Source organism: Patiria miniata, unplaced genomic scaffold, assembly GCF_015706575.1.
Source record: "Patiria miniata isolate m_02_andy unplaced genomic scaffold, ASM1570657v1 HiC_scaffold_4, whole genome shotgun sequence".
Lineage (NCBI taxonomy): Eukaryota > Metazoa > Echinodermata > Asteroidea > Valvatida > Asterinidae > Patiria > Patiria miniata.
Genome location: NW_024037071.1, coordinates 6,581,828 through 6,598,120, shown reverse-complemented (window position 1 = coordinate 6,598,120; position 16,293 = coordinate 6,581,828). Strand labels below are relative to the sequence as shown.

Here is a 16,293-nt window from a genome sequence, read left to right as displayed (position 1 = left end):
CAAGACTTTTGTTCTGTCTGGTGGTAGTACATGTACTAGCCATTGGTGCACCCAGGATTTGGCTTTGGTGGGGGACTCACAAACAAATTCCTATTTTTTTGGGGGGGGGGCGGACTTTTTTGACGTTGGTGGTGCCATTTACACCCCTATTATACTACATTTTAGGCAACATACAAATCACCACGCTGTCAAATTGTGGGAGTAAAACAAAATTGAAAAAAAAAAAAATGTGACAACCTCTTGGGGGAAGGGGGGGGTCTGTTGCTACTAGTCAACACCCTACATCTCAGATATGTGTTATAGACTCTACACAAGGTCAGGTAGTTCCTCCGAACATGGGATGTTGTAGAGATTCGCATTTCTTCATGCAGGGACAAAACCGGCAAAAGCCAAACCGCAGATTTAACAAGTGATGATAAGTACGCCCCTGTTTTATTCCCCGTACTATTTTCGAGTTTCTTCACTCAAATAGATTTCTTTTCGCTATTTTGCTAGAAATGTACAGAAGTTATTCACTTTGAAAGAGAAATCGACCGGAAAAAAACGGCCTATGTTTAGTTATTGAATTATTACTTTACAATTTCGACAATACTTACGTTCTCGCGGGGAAGTAGGACGGTTCCCTCCCCACAATCAATATCGAAAATGTACGGACCGAGCCAGGGCAGTCTGCGCATAAAGCTGATCTTTTTCTACCCAAAACAAACAAATTCAGATGTTTTGTAGACTAAACGTCAAAAAAAATTGTTTTGATTGGAATAAAACATAGAAGTTGAAAATTTGGTTACGTCTCGATAGTCCGAAGTCCCATGGGTCCGAGGTCCCATTGGCCCGAAGTCCCATTGGTCCGAAGTCCCATTGGTCCGAAGTCCCATTGGTCCGAAGTCCCATTGGTCCGAAGTCCCATTGGTCCGAAGTCCCATTGGTCCGAAGTCCCATTGGTCCGAAGTCCCATTGGTCCGAAGTCCCATTGGTCCGAAACATAATACTGTGTAGTTCCACTTGTTCAGGTTGACTAACCCTAACCCTAAGCCTATAGGGGCGTCGGACCAATGGGACTTCGGACCAATGGGCCGTCGGACCAATGGGACTTTGGACTAAAGAGACGTCCTCGAAAATTTGTGTAACATGGAAACTGAACGAATTCGTTTAGGAGAGAACAAAATCGATAATTATAAGAGAACCGTTATGGGCAAAAATAAAAGCTTCATGTCTAGGGCCAATGTGCCTCCACATTTATTTGCTAGCGCCCTCAATCGATGAGTAGGCTCTTGAGCGAGCTAGAGTATGATTAGGGAAGATCGGACTTTCGCTGAAAAAGTGAAACGTGACGTAGTTGCCTATGGCGAAGGGCGCCCCTGGCGTTGGATAGGTAAAAAGCAGATTCAGTTGTGCAAAGCCAAACAGCTGAAGGCGCCCTATTGTGTTTCATCAGTCACTGTACAAAATGATACCCAGTTTCCGATCATAGTCATACGACCCGGACGGACGTACGCACGTACACAACTGTACGTCCCATACGTACATGTGTACACGATCTCAAGAGAAAAATGTCGTGGCAAGAATTCCTCACTATTCTTCTTCTTATTTTGTACATATCTCAATTTACAATCACTGAAGGACTAAACCTAAATTTGCAACCGTTATCAGGTGAGTGAGACACTGTCATTTCTTATGTGATATATTATCAAAAGTGACTCTAATTCCGTCCAAGAGAGAGCGGTGCCTTGGCGGCCGCGCCGGCCGGTCGGCGTTGCCGGTAAATGGAACCAGATCGTCGGTAAAGCCCTGTCACGCGTGTCCGCCCACAGCATGTCTTAGTGGTCGCCTTGGAGTTATACACGCTTGTGAAACTGCATTGGTATGGGTACACTGAATTGAACTTTATTTCATCTCTTACTACTTAGTAAGTACAAGTATACAAAGTAATAAGCAGATGATAAATGCAATTTATAGAGATGCGAAATCATAAATAAGCTAAGCTTTGTGGGCATGGATCCTGATACTATTTAGCCTTTTAGGCCTATAGTATGTGAAGATGGAACTGGAAGGCCGTCAAACAATTTTTAGTTTGTTTGTAGGGGTATGTGACGCTTGAGTTATAACTACAATGGGAAAAACCTATAAATCAAGTGTTTAGTTTAGAAATAACAAGGAAAAATGTTGCAACCTGATGCCACTTTTCTTCATATACATGTATCATCTCAATGAAGGTCATTCATCATGTTCATTGTAAAAATGATGATATAAAATACATGAATCTGGGACTGAGTACATTTCCAATTTTGTTAGGAAATACAATATATGTACGTAGAAAATTTTCTTGACTCTCCATAGACCTTGTACACAATCGCGGAAGTGGTATCAGGTTGCAACATTTTTTTCCAAATAACAATATTGAAATGAGGTCGGTCAATAACAAAAATAGATGAAAAACAAATTTCAGTAATAAGTGAAATTATTGCAAACATTAATCAAAAACACCTCTGAGTGGTAGATAAAAGTAAAATTTAGTAAAAAGTGAAAATTGAACTGAACAAGATATAATTGATTTACAATGGTAAAGTGAACAAGGAGCACTTGTCAAAAATTAAATAAAAAATAAAAAAAGTAATAGAATTCATTGAAGCACATGCAATTAAAATAGGACAAGATAATGATATTTGGAATGAGGCTTAGGCTTATTGTTTTGAAAGGAATGGCTTGAAAGACTTTTGAATATTTTAGTAGATTTAGCAGGGGTCGCTGAAGGGAATTCCACAGCTTGGGACCTTGAAAGGGAGTGGCTTTTTGAGGGAGAATGAAAATTGGGAAGTTGGTAATGGGCAAATTGCTGGGTTGAATGAGAATGAATTATGCTGTTTCTAGAAAAAAAACCAGAAGCAAGATATTTTGGAATAACATTCTGAGATAATTGATGCCTGAAAATGTCGAGCTGAAAGGTGTAAAAATCATAAATATTTAATGATAATCTTAGTTGAGAGACATAAATCTCAGTCTGATATCCAGTCTGATACCTTACTAGGGCGGATCCAGGGGGGGGGGGCCAAAGGGGGCCATGCCCCCCCCCCCCAAAAACGAAACCAATTGTTGTTTTATGTGACGTCGCAATAAAGGCAGGCAATGAGTACACCACCATCTTTTTCTCAAAAAACATCAGAAATTGCCTCAGATCGCACCACAGAGCATCGAGAATCCAAACAAATTTCGGGACCCTTAAGCGGGCCCCGAACCCCGCGCCGTAATTTTTCGACCCACTTTTTGGGAGACACAATTTTTTTTTGGCCCCCCCCCCCCAAAAAAAAATTGTGTTCTGGATCCGCCCTTGATACCTTAACTTATTTGGAATTTACAGTATTCATTAGAACATTAATATCTTTATGATTGTACAATAAATTTGAGTCATTGGAAAATAGAATAAAATAAAATTATATTATAATTGTATTATAATAAAATTAAAAGACTCAAGCAATGACAGATGGCAAATGATAAATTATGGTGCCAGTACTGCTTCTAAAAGATGAACATGTAAAAAGTAAAGACAAAATCATTTTCAAAGTATTTTCAAGCAAAATTGGAAATGTTTCTCAGTCCCAGATTCATGTTTTTTCAACATTTTTGCAATGACTGACCTTCATTGAGATAATATATAATGCAAAAAGTGGCGCCAGGATGCAACATCCTTTCCTTTAGCATTATAAAACTAATTCACTAATTCAAAATGTGTAAATTAATAGTTCTCGTGGTGTGATTTTGGGGCCCGACAATATTTCTGTTCTCACAGTGTAGGCTAGGTGGTGCCCCACATTCAGTATTTATAATGTACTGCCCCGGTATGTACAGACAGGGAACCAGTCTGAGCTACGTAAAATAAATTAAAACCTTTTTTTCAGAGGGTTGCAGATGCTCCAAAAAGGGAAAAAAAAACCTTTTTTTTTTGTTGGACAAATATATAAGGTGAAAATGTATTAATAAAAAGAAAATTGAACTGGTTAAAGAGCACAATGCAACTTCATCTGTAGATCATAGTGCTATTAATTGTCTACTACACGTACGGTAGTAGGCCTACAGTACTATCCATATGTTAGAGGTTTTGGTCGCTGGAACTCACACATTCACAGAGAAATTGTTGAAACTTCCGGCTGTTCTGCCATGCTCAACCATTGCACAAAACTCCAAATTTTCAAGGTGTTTTATGTGCACAGTATGTAGATTTGTGTCCCTACTTACCTACCCTATTTTCAAATGCCATGTAATCGGAAGCAGATATATATATTTTTGTGGCCTTAGCATGTAAGTCAAGATTAGGGATACCGGTCGAGGCAGTGATACAGGAATGATTGTTGAAAATATTGTCTATATCGTGCACCACCACTGTTGACAAATCAGTCCGTCACAGTTTTTCCACAAATGCTCCTTTACACATGCATCTAGAGAGTAATACATGTAGACCCATATGATGCATTCTGCAAGCCTGAATTGTCATTATTTGTGCTGTGGGACTAACGTGAGTAATGCATCATGCATGCACTTATGTACAAAACTGTTTGTCATGTTTGTCCTTGGATTCTATTGGGCAGTGTAAACAATTTTGGATGGCTGGTTTATATATACCATATGAACAAGAGACGAGAAAAACGTAGTTTCGTAAGAGCTATGTTCTATAGCTTTACAGTTTTCATAAATGTGCAACTTTTTCCCTTTTTTCAGATAGCTATATTGCATTTTGGAAATAAACTCTTCAAGTATTTGGAATCCTGGATGAAATTTAAAAACATTAAATTGTTCACTGAAATAACTATTTGTCCATATTTGGTCCATATTAGAAAATGTAAACATTTTACATGTAACAACAGATTCCTGCAGATTGCTTGAAATGATTTCCTCTTAACTTAAAGTGAAGATGAAGATTTTTCCCAGAAAAATGGTGGAAACGTGAAGTTTCACCTTGACTCGATCATAGAATGCATTGCATCTGAAAAAAAAAAACCTGCAAAACTAACTTTATGGTTTATCCATGTGGAACAGGACCGTTGTATTCAATTTGTGTGCAGTATCAATTGGCAACACTGTCAGTACAAAGGTTGTTACCATTGAAGCAAAGAAAAAGGGGGAAGAATAAGTTCTGTACTGATGACGTCACCCTTTGTTTACATATGTGCACTTTCCTATGGAGCCAGTGGGGGCCCACGGTCCACTGAGCACCATAGGAAAGCACACACGTAAACAAAGTGTGACGTCATCAGTACAGAGGCTAATTCCCTACATGGACATTGCTATTTGTTCCTGAAGAGTCAAGTGACCTATCAGCCATCAGAAAGCGGTAACATGTCCTAAAACGTAAATGTTAGCAGAGAAAATATTGAAGCTTGTACTGAGAAAATGCTTTGACTTTTTCCGACCAGTCTCATAGGTTTTGTTCACAGGGTATCAACTTCAAGTGATATCCAGGTATGGAACTCTACTGGAAAAAAGTATGGAATCACTTGATTTTAAGGTCATGACAGTTCTAGTTAGTAAGTTTTGAAAATCAAAGTGAATGTGCAGATTTTGTCTCTGGGTTGTGAAGTGGTGCACAACTTTTTTTTCTTGAAAAGAAGGACCAAATTTAGTAGTCTCAGGTGACATGAATGTTTCTTGAATTGTAGGATTTTATTTTCCTAATTGTTTGGGCGCGCAGGATTGAGAGTCTGGTTTTCGGACTTCTCTTCTTATTAAATTGTCTTCTTCTTTGTTTCCCCTAGGGCTAATTAGTAAATCAAACTAATGACTGCCCATGGTTTTCTTTCATAGTTTATCAGCGACCAATTGTTGCCTTATTTTTCTCATTTCCTGTCCATTTTTCTTATCTCTGGCAGAATGGAGTTATCGGACAGGACGAGCAAAGCAGCTTGGGAAATTAACCGATTATGACATCACGATACCCTACCGGCTGGATGGGCGTCAACGAAGGGATACAGACACTCTGACAGAGGTATACGTTTATTAATGGTGGGGGGGGGGGGGCATTGGCAGATCGGGGGAGGGGGGGGGGGAGTGGGCAACAGTGGCCAAAGCAATTTTTTGTCGGAGTGAAGACACATTTTTGTCTTTAATTTTCAGGAAATAAATTAAAACGTTTCACTTGCAAGCCATCAGCTACATGTACAAATACCTTTTAGTTTCAATATTACAATGTGGAAATTGCGCATGATTACTTAATCCCCTACCCTTTTTGAAAAAAATTACTTGAGCCCTCTTGGCCCCCCCCCCCTGAAAATTTGGTTCTGAATCTGCCCTGGGTGGTGTGGGGGGGGGGGGGCAAGGGAGTGGAAACTTGTTGGCATCTTACATATGTACCAATTAACAGGTGGCTGACACGAAGACTTGGCTGATAAAAAAAACCTTTTAAAAAAATTGAAATGAAACCGAAAAGGGAGCTATCGTATACATTGTCATGATGACATTGAGTAAAACAAAATTCATTGCCAAATACAACTGTACATGTCATCTTTCTCACATTCATGTACCGTTCTTGTTAAAACTATCTTCTTGTTAAAACCATGCCTCAAAAACTCTCCATAGTCAAGCACTATGATTCATGGCTGCATGGTTCTTGTAACCATGGCAGTATCAAGGAGCTGTTTTTGGATTGTACAATTGATGACCCTCTCCCATGATTCACAGATTGTCTGACCCAGGGTTTCCATGTGGGTAACATTAGCGGACTCCTCAGTTGTTGATGACAAACTACAAATTCTTGCCCAATTGTGAATGCATACATTGTGCATTAGGGGAAATTGGGATAAAATGCAGTGTCTAATAAAATGAACCCTAAATTATAATGAAAATGCAGTACAGGACGAAAAAAGATAATATACTGCACATGTAGTGTGGATAGCTTTTACATCTGGTGTCTATTCCACAGTGTGATGCGTACACCTGGCCCTTATTTGGGCATTGCCTAAATTAACGCAAGACTTTCCTTCAGGGAAAGATGACTCACAAATCAACCGACCTAAATTAGGCCGCATGGATGTTTTAAATTGAGTTTCTTCATCATGAGCATTTCTGATTCCTTTGAGGGTTATTAAGCCAGTTTTTTTTTGTGTGGCTGTTTTGCAATCTTCAGTACAAATGTACACGTGTAGTATCTTTGTAATTGATGCAGTATACTAAAATGGAACACACACATACGGTACAGTGATCACAGACATATTGATTAAAGGTACAGTCCATCATTTGCAGCTATCCAAAAAGTAAGTGATGTAATTATTGTTGAAAAGTATACTTGGTTTAAAGATAGTAATGGGACTAAACTCACTGTGAAATTGTTCTTTCTGACAAGCTGTAATTTTGAAGAAATTGATGAAAGAAGGCCATTTCCAACGATGCATCTTAAGACGCATTCTTAGAAATTTCCATTAGTAGTTCGTTTTTCATTCGGCGAAGCGCACGCAAGTGTTGACATGAGGCACACGCACGCACGGTTGCTATAATTAGTCGGATCAGTGTGCGGCATCGCGTAGCTGCAATCGGCTCAGTGAGAAAGTCTCTTGGACACTGAATTCAGGCCCAATTCAAAACATGATTCGGCAACTTTTGATTTGAAATCAAGATCCTAGAATATTGTTTTCTCGGAATATAAAATGTACATCATTCACTGAGCTGAAATTTCATCAGGTTAGTTGTTCAGCACCCATATATTTAGAATTTGAGCACTTTTGTTGCTTCAAACAATCATAATGCACAAATTACAAATGATGGATGCTACCTTTAATTAATAAGTGCTTGCCATTTTTTTTTTTTGCACTATCAAAACTCACTGTGTACATGAAAAACTGAGTTTTGATAGCACAAAAAAATCAAGCCTTATTACATTGTAGATCTCATAGGTTAGTGTTATAATTTGTACAAACTACAAAAATGTATGGGAAAATACTGTATTCCCTGTTTACTACAATCACAAAACTTTCTTTTCAAATTTCCTGTAAAAAAACCCCCTGAATTCGGTCATTTAAAAAAAAAAGTAATTTCTTTTATTCAAATCCACAATAAGTCCATCAGTTCATGAACTCATTCCTCTTCATCTTGTCCACAAAACCTATCTTCCTTATCAATCTGGAGCCATATTTCCTGGAAGTGGTAAATGTCCGTCTGTCCAGCGGATCTGCAAGTCCAAAGTGGACAGAAGGACAGTGCTCTAGACTCTGTGTGCTCAGGAAGCTTCACTTCAGACTATTAACCCACACATGAACCTATTGGCCAACCCTTTTTGCTTGTGATAAGATCTCTGTACAATAGCAGTGCAGTCATTTTTTTTAAACGTTAGTAATATACCAGTAGGATTGATGGTACAAATACGTGTGACCTAGAAATGCCTCAAGACCTTGACACAGTACATTGTTGGAAATCAATGGACACTGTTTTGCCATTCAGCCTCAATCCTCAAAACTCCTTGAAAACTGCCTGGTTGGTTTTGGAGGAATGAGGTGAGTTAGGGTTAAGCCGGCATCTAAAGACATTGGGTTATTGCGGTACATATTTATTTTCAGTGAGAATTTTCGTCAAGGCTTACCCTCTATCCCCTCCCCCAAACAAACAAAAAAGAAATTGTATATATGTACATGTTCATGTACATGTATGTACTACATGTGTATCCATGTCCTTAACATTTAGTTACCATGCACAAAAATAGAATTCATGTAAAATGTTATCAGTACGTACATGTACATGTAGCTGCATGTATTTTAGAGAATGTTCAGCAGCGCTATTTCGCCCCTACCAAAATTGATTGTTTCATTATATATAAATTTCTTCATTTCCTCAAAACCTCACGAACTTAAATTTGTTCTCCTAGAACTGATTTAGTCTAGCATGAAACTTTTTTATGTTCGCTCAATTGGCTCAGTACTGTAGTCCAAGTATAAAATCAAGATGTGTAAAAATAATATTTCCTTTCTAATGGAACTGTGGGCTGTCTCTAGAGTCCAAGTTGAGAGTCAGTGATTAAGCTAATGGCCAAGTGGCTGTGACCTTTCCCCTCAAGCCTCATCTGACCTCTCATCAATAGACATGACAGACATTGTAGACCTGCATCTTATGCTCCTGCCATGTAGTTTGTGTACTGACGTCTTTTGAGAAATCGTGACCTGTTCTTACAAAGCCAGATGCTTCTAAGCAAGGCTTGAAATGATGATGAAAAATTAAGTGGGGAGTGTGTTTTATTTTGGATTTGTCATTTTTTAATAAATTTGTAATCTTAAACATGTCTAAAATGTGATGTCATGCCAAGTATTCTCGCTGTGAATTTGTAAAAGTTGAGCGTATTAATTCAGTTCTTGTGAATTTCGCAGCGACTGCTTCCTGACATCAGATTTACTTCACTTTCGTTTTTGTGTAAAATGTGAATCGGCCTTTATAAAGAGGTGTACCAAGAAATGCATTTAAAGTGCAAAAAAAAAAACCAATTTAACAGGCAATTTCTTTGGTTTTCACCCATCACAAACTTCCTATTTAAATAATTTGCCAAGGAAAGTCCATTAAAAATATTAAACTGTCATCGTATAGTGAACAATCTATATTTTAACAAATTCAAAATACATGTAATAAGTTATTTTTATGGGCTGACAAGAAAGCCTTTTGTGACAGAACCATAGTTTTTACTCTGTATCACAATTTTTCAGAAGATGAAATTTGCATCCGGGTGATGTAAATTCACCATTGGGTTTGCCCTTCACTGACACATTTTTATGAATACTCTGCGTTGTCCGGAGTGATTGTGAGAAAAATTACTTGAGTCCCATGCACCGGTGTACATGTAGTTTGTGAATTTTTTTTCTCACAATCACTTCTGTGGGGCAATACTGAGTGTTTATAAAATACAATCAGTGAATGGCAGACCCAACTTTGAATTTAAATCACAATTGATGAGGAAATGTGATGAGGTCAAGACTTTCACAATTGTTTCCACCCCCACACTTTTTTGTTGACGAGGTACATTGTATTCACCTCTTGACCTCTGTGACAGTGAATCCATTTTCTTCATAAAATAAAATTTGTATTCTGTGTACTCTAGACCTGTACACCTGAGAATTGAAAGGTTTTCAGTGTAAACAAATGTGATGGCAGAAAGGTATTTGAATCCAAATTATACATAAGACTCATCCCACAGGATCATGCTGCATTTTTTAGCCTGGCACTTGGCAGAAGCCTGGCTCTCTAGAATTTGACCCAAATCTACAGGCGCAGTATGCAACATTACATCACATTGCAGTCAAATGTATTTTACTAAGTAATACTCACAATGTAGTTGTTCTACATTGTAAGACAATAAAGAGTTGGGGCACTTTAGGGTGGTACATGCAGGGAGGAATAGGTGGAGCAGTTTGGGCGGAACGGAGACTAATGTAATAGCCTATGTGTTAATTGTGAGGATTACAATTAATGTATTGTCATGGTTGTCTTCTTTCTTTTTTTTAGCCATACCCAAAAGTTTGAGATTATCGCTCTCATTAAACTCCTTGTGCTGGAACAATTTGTCCACATTTTTTTTCATTTACATTGTACATATTTTTTCTCTTAGTGTGCCAGGTCCAACACAGAGATTTTGGATCTGTTGATTATCATGCAACCTCAGCACAGGGTAATCTTAGCATGCTACAGCCATTTTCGATTCCTCTACTTCTGATAATTTATATCCGTGATCTCACTTTTCAACAGCAGCGCTGAAATTGATACACACAGTGCCCCCTAGAGGAACACTCTGGCAGTCAAGTATTGAGACACCATATTAGATGGTTTTGACTCTGTGCTGTACGTATGCTGTGAGTCCAAACGTTCAGACTAAATGAAGCGTGCACTTCTGCTCTGATTAGTTTTTGTCAGCTGACAATAGTGTACATTGTATATGAGGTCATTTCCCGGAATTGGACTCAGTCTGGCTATGGGTTTCTGAGAATGAAATAACAGTTCGACATAACAAATAAAGGCTTTGTTGAATTGTTATTGCGACTTCACAAAATTGTGTTTGTTCATTTAATTGTCCAATTTTACCATACATGTATGACTCTGTGTGTGAACGAAAGATACTATAATGCTATAGCAAACAAAACCCCAGGAATGTCCGAAACACCTGTAGCTATTAACATACGAGTCTAAACATGAACAAAAGGAAAAACCCTGAAAGAATAATGAAAGCTGTAACAACGTGTAAGCGTGTTTAAATTACACACATTTCAGGCTGGCATTCCAAGGTCACACCAAACTAAATTATTCTGAAATTTTTAATGAAGTTTGACATTTGAAACAATTAAGTAGGAGCGATTAAACAGATAAGATTGACAGTTGCAGTCATATCATTCAGAACAACTCCACAGTGTGGTCAATGGAAAACTAATACGAACAAATTGGCCAGTTTGAAACAAACAAACTCAGTATTTGGGTCTACTTGAGTTGCTCTTGATTCTGTTTGTTTTCATGCTACCATGGAACACTCATTCTATGGGGAGTACTTTTCAAATTTGCAATAGGGTTCAAGATTTGAGCCCTCATGCACTTCTTCTTGAAACAAAACAAGGCAAGCCTGGGAAAGCTGGTCCCAGAGTGCATACAATTCTTTTCAATTGATTCATTACTGAAGTCTTTTCATGCATCTGGTATATAGACACAATTTAACCCAATCATTGCCATTTATTATACAGGCAGTGTTGTAGTGGAATCCATCACAAGTCCTTTAACAAGTCCTTTTATAAGTCCAGTCATAAGAAACATGATGAACAGTGACAAAGGAATGCGTTCGTCACAGTTAAGTTGAAAATAGCTAATGATTTGACTTGAGAATGAAGGACTTGTGATGGACTTGCAGGGACTTGTGATGGACTCTACTACAACACTGATTACAATCCTATTTCAAACTTGTGGGCCAAGGTGAGATTTTAGCAAATTTGTCTAATTTACAAATTACAAGTGTCTGACAATATGAGGACTATAGGCTGGCCCTCTGGGACCTGCAGAAAAGTGGTATAAGCCGTGTAAAGTGGTTTTCAATTCATAGAACAGGAAATGAGTAAGGAACACACATCCCACCACTGGGTCGGAAACAATGCCCTATCTGTAAACCAATCCTGTTAAACAATTGCCTTATTTGTCACTAATAATGAAGGCTCTTGTCTCTTCCCGAATGCCAGGCATTGTATATGTGCACATTCACTCAGTCAGTGGGTTGCCCTTTATATTCCTTACCCTGCCTGGTTGATAACATTTTATAGGGACAAAGCATGGTGTTCCTAACTGGACTACAGACTACAGCGTGTGTCAATAAAAACGCAGGATTCAAAGCGATTTTTTTTCTGAGAAAATTATGCTACTGGTGTGCCTAATTTGATAAGGATTTGATTGTCCATAATTTCATCTTTGACAAGATTTTTGTTTGGTGGAATTTGGACTTTTGGTTCAAAAGTTATGACAAGTTTTGTGAAGCCCTTCTGAAGCGGGTTGGTCTGATTCAATGACCTTAACACAACAACCAGTTATGTACAATGCAGGTATGCATTGAAGACAATTAAACCAGAATTTATAACCCTTCTTCAATGTACTCAATCTCTGGACAGGATTGTCCAAATGAGATGGGATAAAAAGCATAGTGAAGAGAAGGAAAGGTACTTTGAAAAGAGGGTTAACATTATGATGAATAGGGGTGGTTTATATACTTAATATTTTTGTTTCTAATCCTGCGTTTTTATTGACACACGCTGTACATGTACATGTAGATAGGCAATGTCCCATAGTACAATCAGGCTTCCTTGATTAAGACTTAATGTTCCAATTGGTATAATAGCAGAGATACCATTTTATCTTTATTGCAAGCCTATGGTAAACGATATCTACACAATCAATTAGTCAGCCAATCACGAATCATCATATGAACTTAATCAGCAATATAGTTTTGCATGCTACCGGTAAATGTGGGGTCCGTGAGATGACGTTGTCTTTAATAGGAACACATTTTGTGCAACCTTTTCCTCTTACATGTAAATGTATGAAAACTACTTGACACCTCTTTTTTTGTTTAATTTTTGAAAAGTGCAAGTGCTTCTTTAAACATTTAAAAAGGTTCCGTGCTTTTCCGGAGAACTGAGGACTTAATTTGTACATTGCTGTGATGTCATTTCAGGCAGACACTGTTCAGTTCAGGGGCTTTCTGTTCAACTTGTTAACCCAAAAATTTGCTCCTTGAAAACAATTGTGAGAAAATGTGCTCATTCGCCTACTGCCATGTATAGAAAATAAAAGTAGCATGGAGGTTTCTACCTGAAATGACATCACACTTGTGCTCATAAATATGGAAATTGGCCTTAGCATAAAAAAACAAAAAGACGCCAAAATACCCTTGAAAATGGCAAAATGAAAATAAGGTTAAATGGGACACAGAGGTGCATTTTCAAGGATTGCATAATAACGAATTACATTGTATGGGCCTAAGTTACGGAACACATATGTGTGGAACACATATGGAATACAGTAGCCCAGCTACTCCCTGCACTTGAAGCCTTGAAGTAAGCCGTAGACATTTGCATAATTTGAGACTGAAAAAAAGTTAATGAAATTATTTTTTGATGGTCATTTGCAGGCTGGGCATCTAAAAGAAGCGACATTTGTGCTGCAAGTTGGCGCGGAAGAAATCACGCTCGACCTGACATTAAATGAGTAAGTAAAGGTATTTGAGAATTTAAGTCTGGTTTGTCGTATGCATGATATGGACCGGGGGGGGGGGGGGGGTACGTGCAAATGAATCACCTCCTGTACATGTTTTCCTGATATCATTGCTAAACAAGATTTTCATGCAGAGCCTTTATGAGTTTGTACACTGATGTCTTGCCAACGTTTTGACACATTCCATACAAATTAGCTGTAATATTCGTGAAAAAGTCACATTTTGTACGCCGGGCACCCGACAAACCTCGTAGATGGAAGTGTGGAATACATTTATATTAGTGACCATATCTACAAAATGCTTCATTCAATTGCGCCAAAACTTTGTTCATTATCTAAGCATGAAAGTCTCTACCATTCCTCAACATTCCATAAAAATCAGTTCCTGACTTTCCCAAGATCATTGCACCTCCATGGGCCCCCAACTAATGGCCTTTATGGGTTAAATGTCGAACAGTCACAGCCACACTGTCCCAGTGAGCAAGCTTTTGTCCCAGTAGCCTATTCAGCAAACTGTGACAACACATTGGTAATCCCTTAGGGAGAATATGACCTCCCTGCTTGTAGTTTACAGCACTCTCAACAACCTTGACTTCTTGCACAGGTTTGATGTGGGAATTCAGAGTACACAAGCCCAAGTGATGGCTATTCTGTAGTGCAGCGGTGTTATGCTGGGTGTGTGGCATGGGACAATTTATCATGCATTGCAGGATGTATAAATCAGTTGTTTGCATAATTAATGGAATTTTTTTTTACAAATGTCAAGGAAATACAGCAAATATGACTGTCACTTATACTGCTTCCTTTACTGTTTTTTGTTCTTTTTTTCATGATCACGCTGGAAACCTGGTTGTCAGTTTTGCAGCCGATACGGCGATAGCCTTGCCCGGTGCTTCATTGTTTTGTCTGTCTTTTCCTTTTCCAGAGACCTGTTTCCTGCCCGATACATCCAGCGCTCCTACTTACCAGATGGCCGGCTACTGACCAGGAAACCTCACAGATTAGTAAGTCCAAAATCTTCCAAAAAATTCCACTACCCGGTTCTTTGAGCTCAAACTTTCGAGAGGCATCAAGACCCATGTGCAGTAAAGTGGATCGGCTTTACCTTCATCACTCCTGTAAAACCTTGGGTTGTTCTAAAACCCCCTCGACCCCCACAACCCATGATTTCCGTCGACCCACGACCCCTTCGACTTACGTTCAAGCCCTTTAAACACAGTCGCTCGACAAGATCAAGCCATGATGGAATGTAACTCCTACTTGCCCCTTTTCAAAATCTCCCAAATCAAAAAGGATTTCAATCTTGAAAATGATTCACTATCAATACGACTGTACAAGGTTCAATTTCACAATGCCCATGCCACATTGGCCTGATCCTGAACCAGATAATATCCCAAATCGGAACCACGACCCCCCCCCCCCCCAACTTCCCCCTCCCCGAACCCCCCTCTTCCCCTTTATCGACATGCAGCACATGACGCGCACTGAGCCATTCAAAGTGGGGCCAAATTCGAACTAGGAGTGTAAAGACTGTTCCGATTTGGGACACCATCTGATTCAGGATCAGGGCAATGCGGCATGGGCGTTGCCAAAAACATGCTGGAAACCCGGGAAATATAGCAATTGAATCATTAAAATGCACTATTCAGAGTTTATAAATTTGTTTTTTGTTAAGGGCAAAACCCATTCATTTTTAATTTTATTTAAATTGTGTATTATCTTGTTGTTATCCCCTTTGGCAGCATCACTGCTATTACCATGGAGAAGTCAGAGGCAAGAATGTATCAAGTGTTGCCCTGAGCACATGCAATGGTCTAAGGTAAGTTTGTCATCTTCAACCAGACAGTCCGTAGCGGTTAATTGCGGGTAACACCATGTGGAAAGAAATGTCTTCTTGGAAGAAGTGTGGTTCTGGAAGGAACCGGTTGGTTGAATGTAGTTGAGTTCTACACTCAACCAACCGGTTCTTTTCAGATTACATGATTACAAAATGCTTGCAGGTTAGCCTGTGACACCCCCCCCCCAAAAAAAAACCCCACATATTAACGCATGGGTATTAAGGTTGTTTTTTTCCTTCATTTTGTATGGTTCCATTCAAACATAATAAATATCCACTTCACTTTGCCAATCTTTGTCCTGGTAATTACACATTCTCCCTTAGTTTTGTTGAAAACCAGACACAGAATATCCTGTTCCAGTTTCTGTTCTTTGAAATGTATCAATGACCATTTAAACCTCATAGATTATCCAGAAATGGCAACCACATATTTGTCTTAGGAAATCCAAACTGAAACCACAGTCAGTAGTGTGTTTCCAGAATTGACCGCAAATGAAATGTGTTCAGGATTCTGCTGCCAACTCATTTGAATATTCAGTTTGAATTTCATGGCAGATTACAATGTATATTATTTCAAAGCTGTGAGCCAAATACGTACATGTATCCGTTAGTCCCTGTACCACCCAAAACTGCCCTGTCTGTTACTCCCTGTACCACCCACAACTGCCCTGTCCGTTACTCCCTGTACCACCCAAAACTGCCCTGTCTGTTACTCCCTGTACCACCCAAAACTGCCCTGTCTGTTACTCCCTGTACCACTCAAA

At 38.9% G+C, this 16,293-nt stretch overlaps 1 protein-coding gene across 4 annotated transcripts in view; it reads left to right on the top strand.

Annotated features, from left to right (window-relative positions):
- The first annotated feature begins 1,458 nt into the window (after nt 1-1,458).
- Nucleotides 1,459-16,293, top strand: part of LOC119739850 (disintegrin and metalloproteinase domain-containing protein 12-like) — a 47,508-nt gene continuing 32,673 nt past the window's right edge. For 3 of the 4 annotated variants that reach the window (XM_038214957.1, XM_038214954.1, XM_038214955.1), the window contains exons 1-5: nt 1,459-1,650; nt 5,859-5,974; nt 13,610-13,686; nt 14,618-14,696; nt 15,435-15,511. In XM_038214957.1, coding sequence (XP_038070885.1) covers nt 1,551-1,650; nt 5,859-5,974; nt 13,610-13,686; nt 14,618-14,696; nt 15,435-15,511 — 449 coding nt within the window. In that variant the 5' untranslated portion in view covers nt 1,459-1,550. The remainder of the gene's footprint in view (nt 1,651-5,858; nt 5,975-13,609; nt 13,687-14,617; nt 14,697-15,434; nt 15,512-16,293) is intronic. The other variant, XM_038214956.1, reaches the window with a different exon arrangement.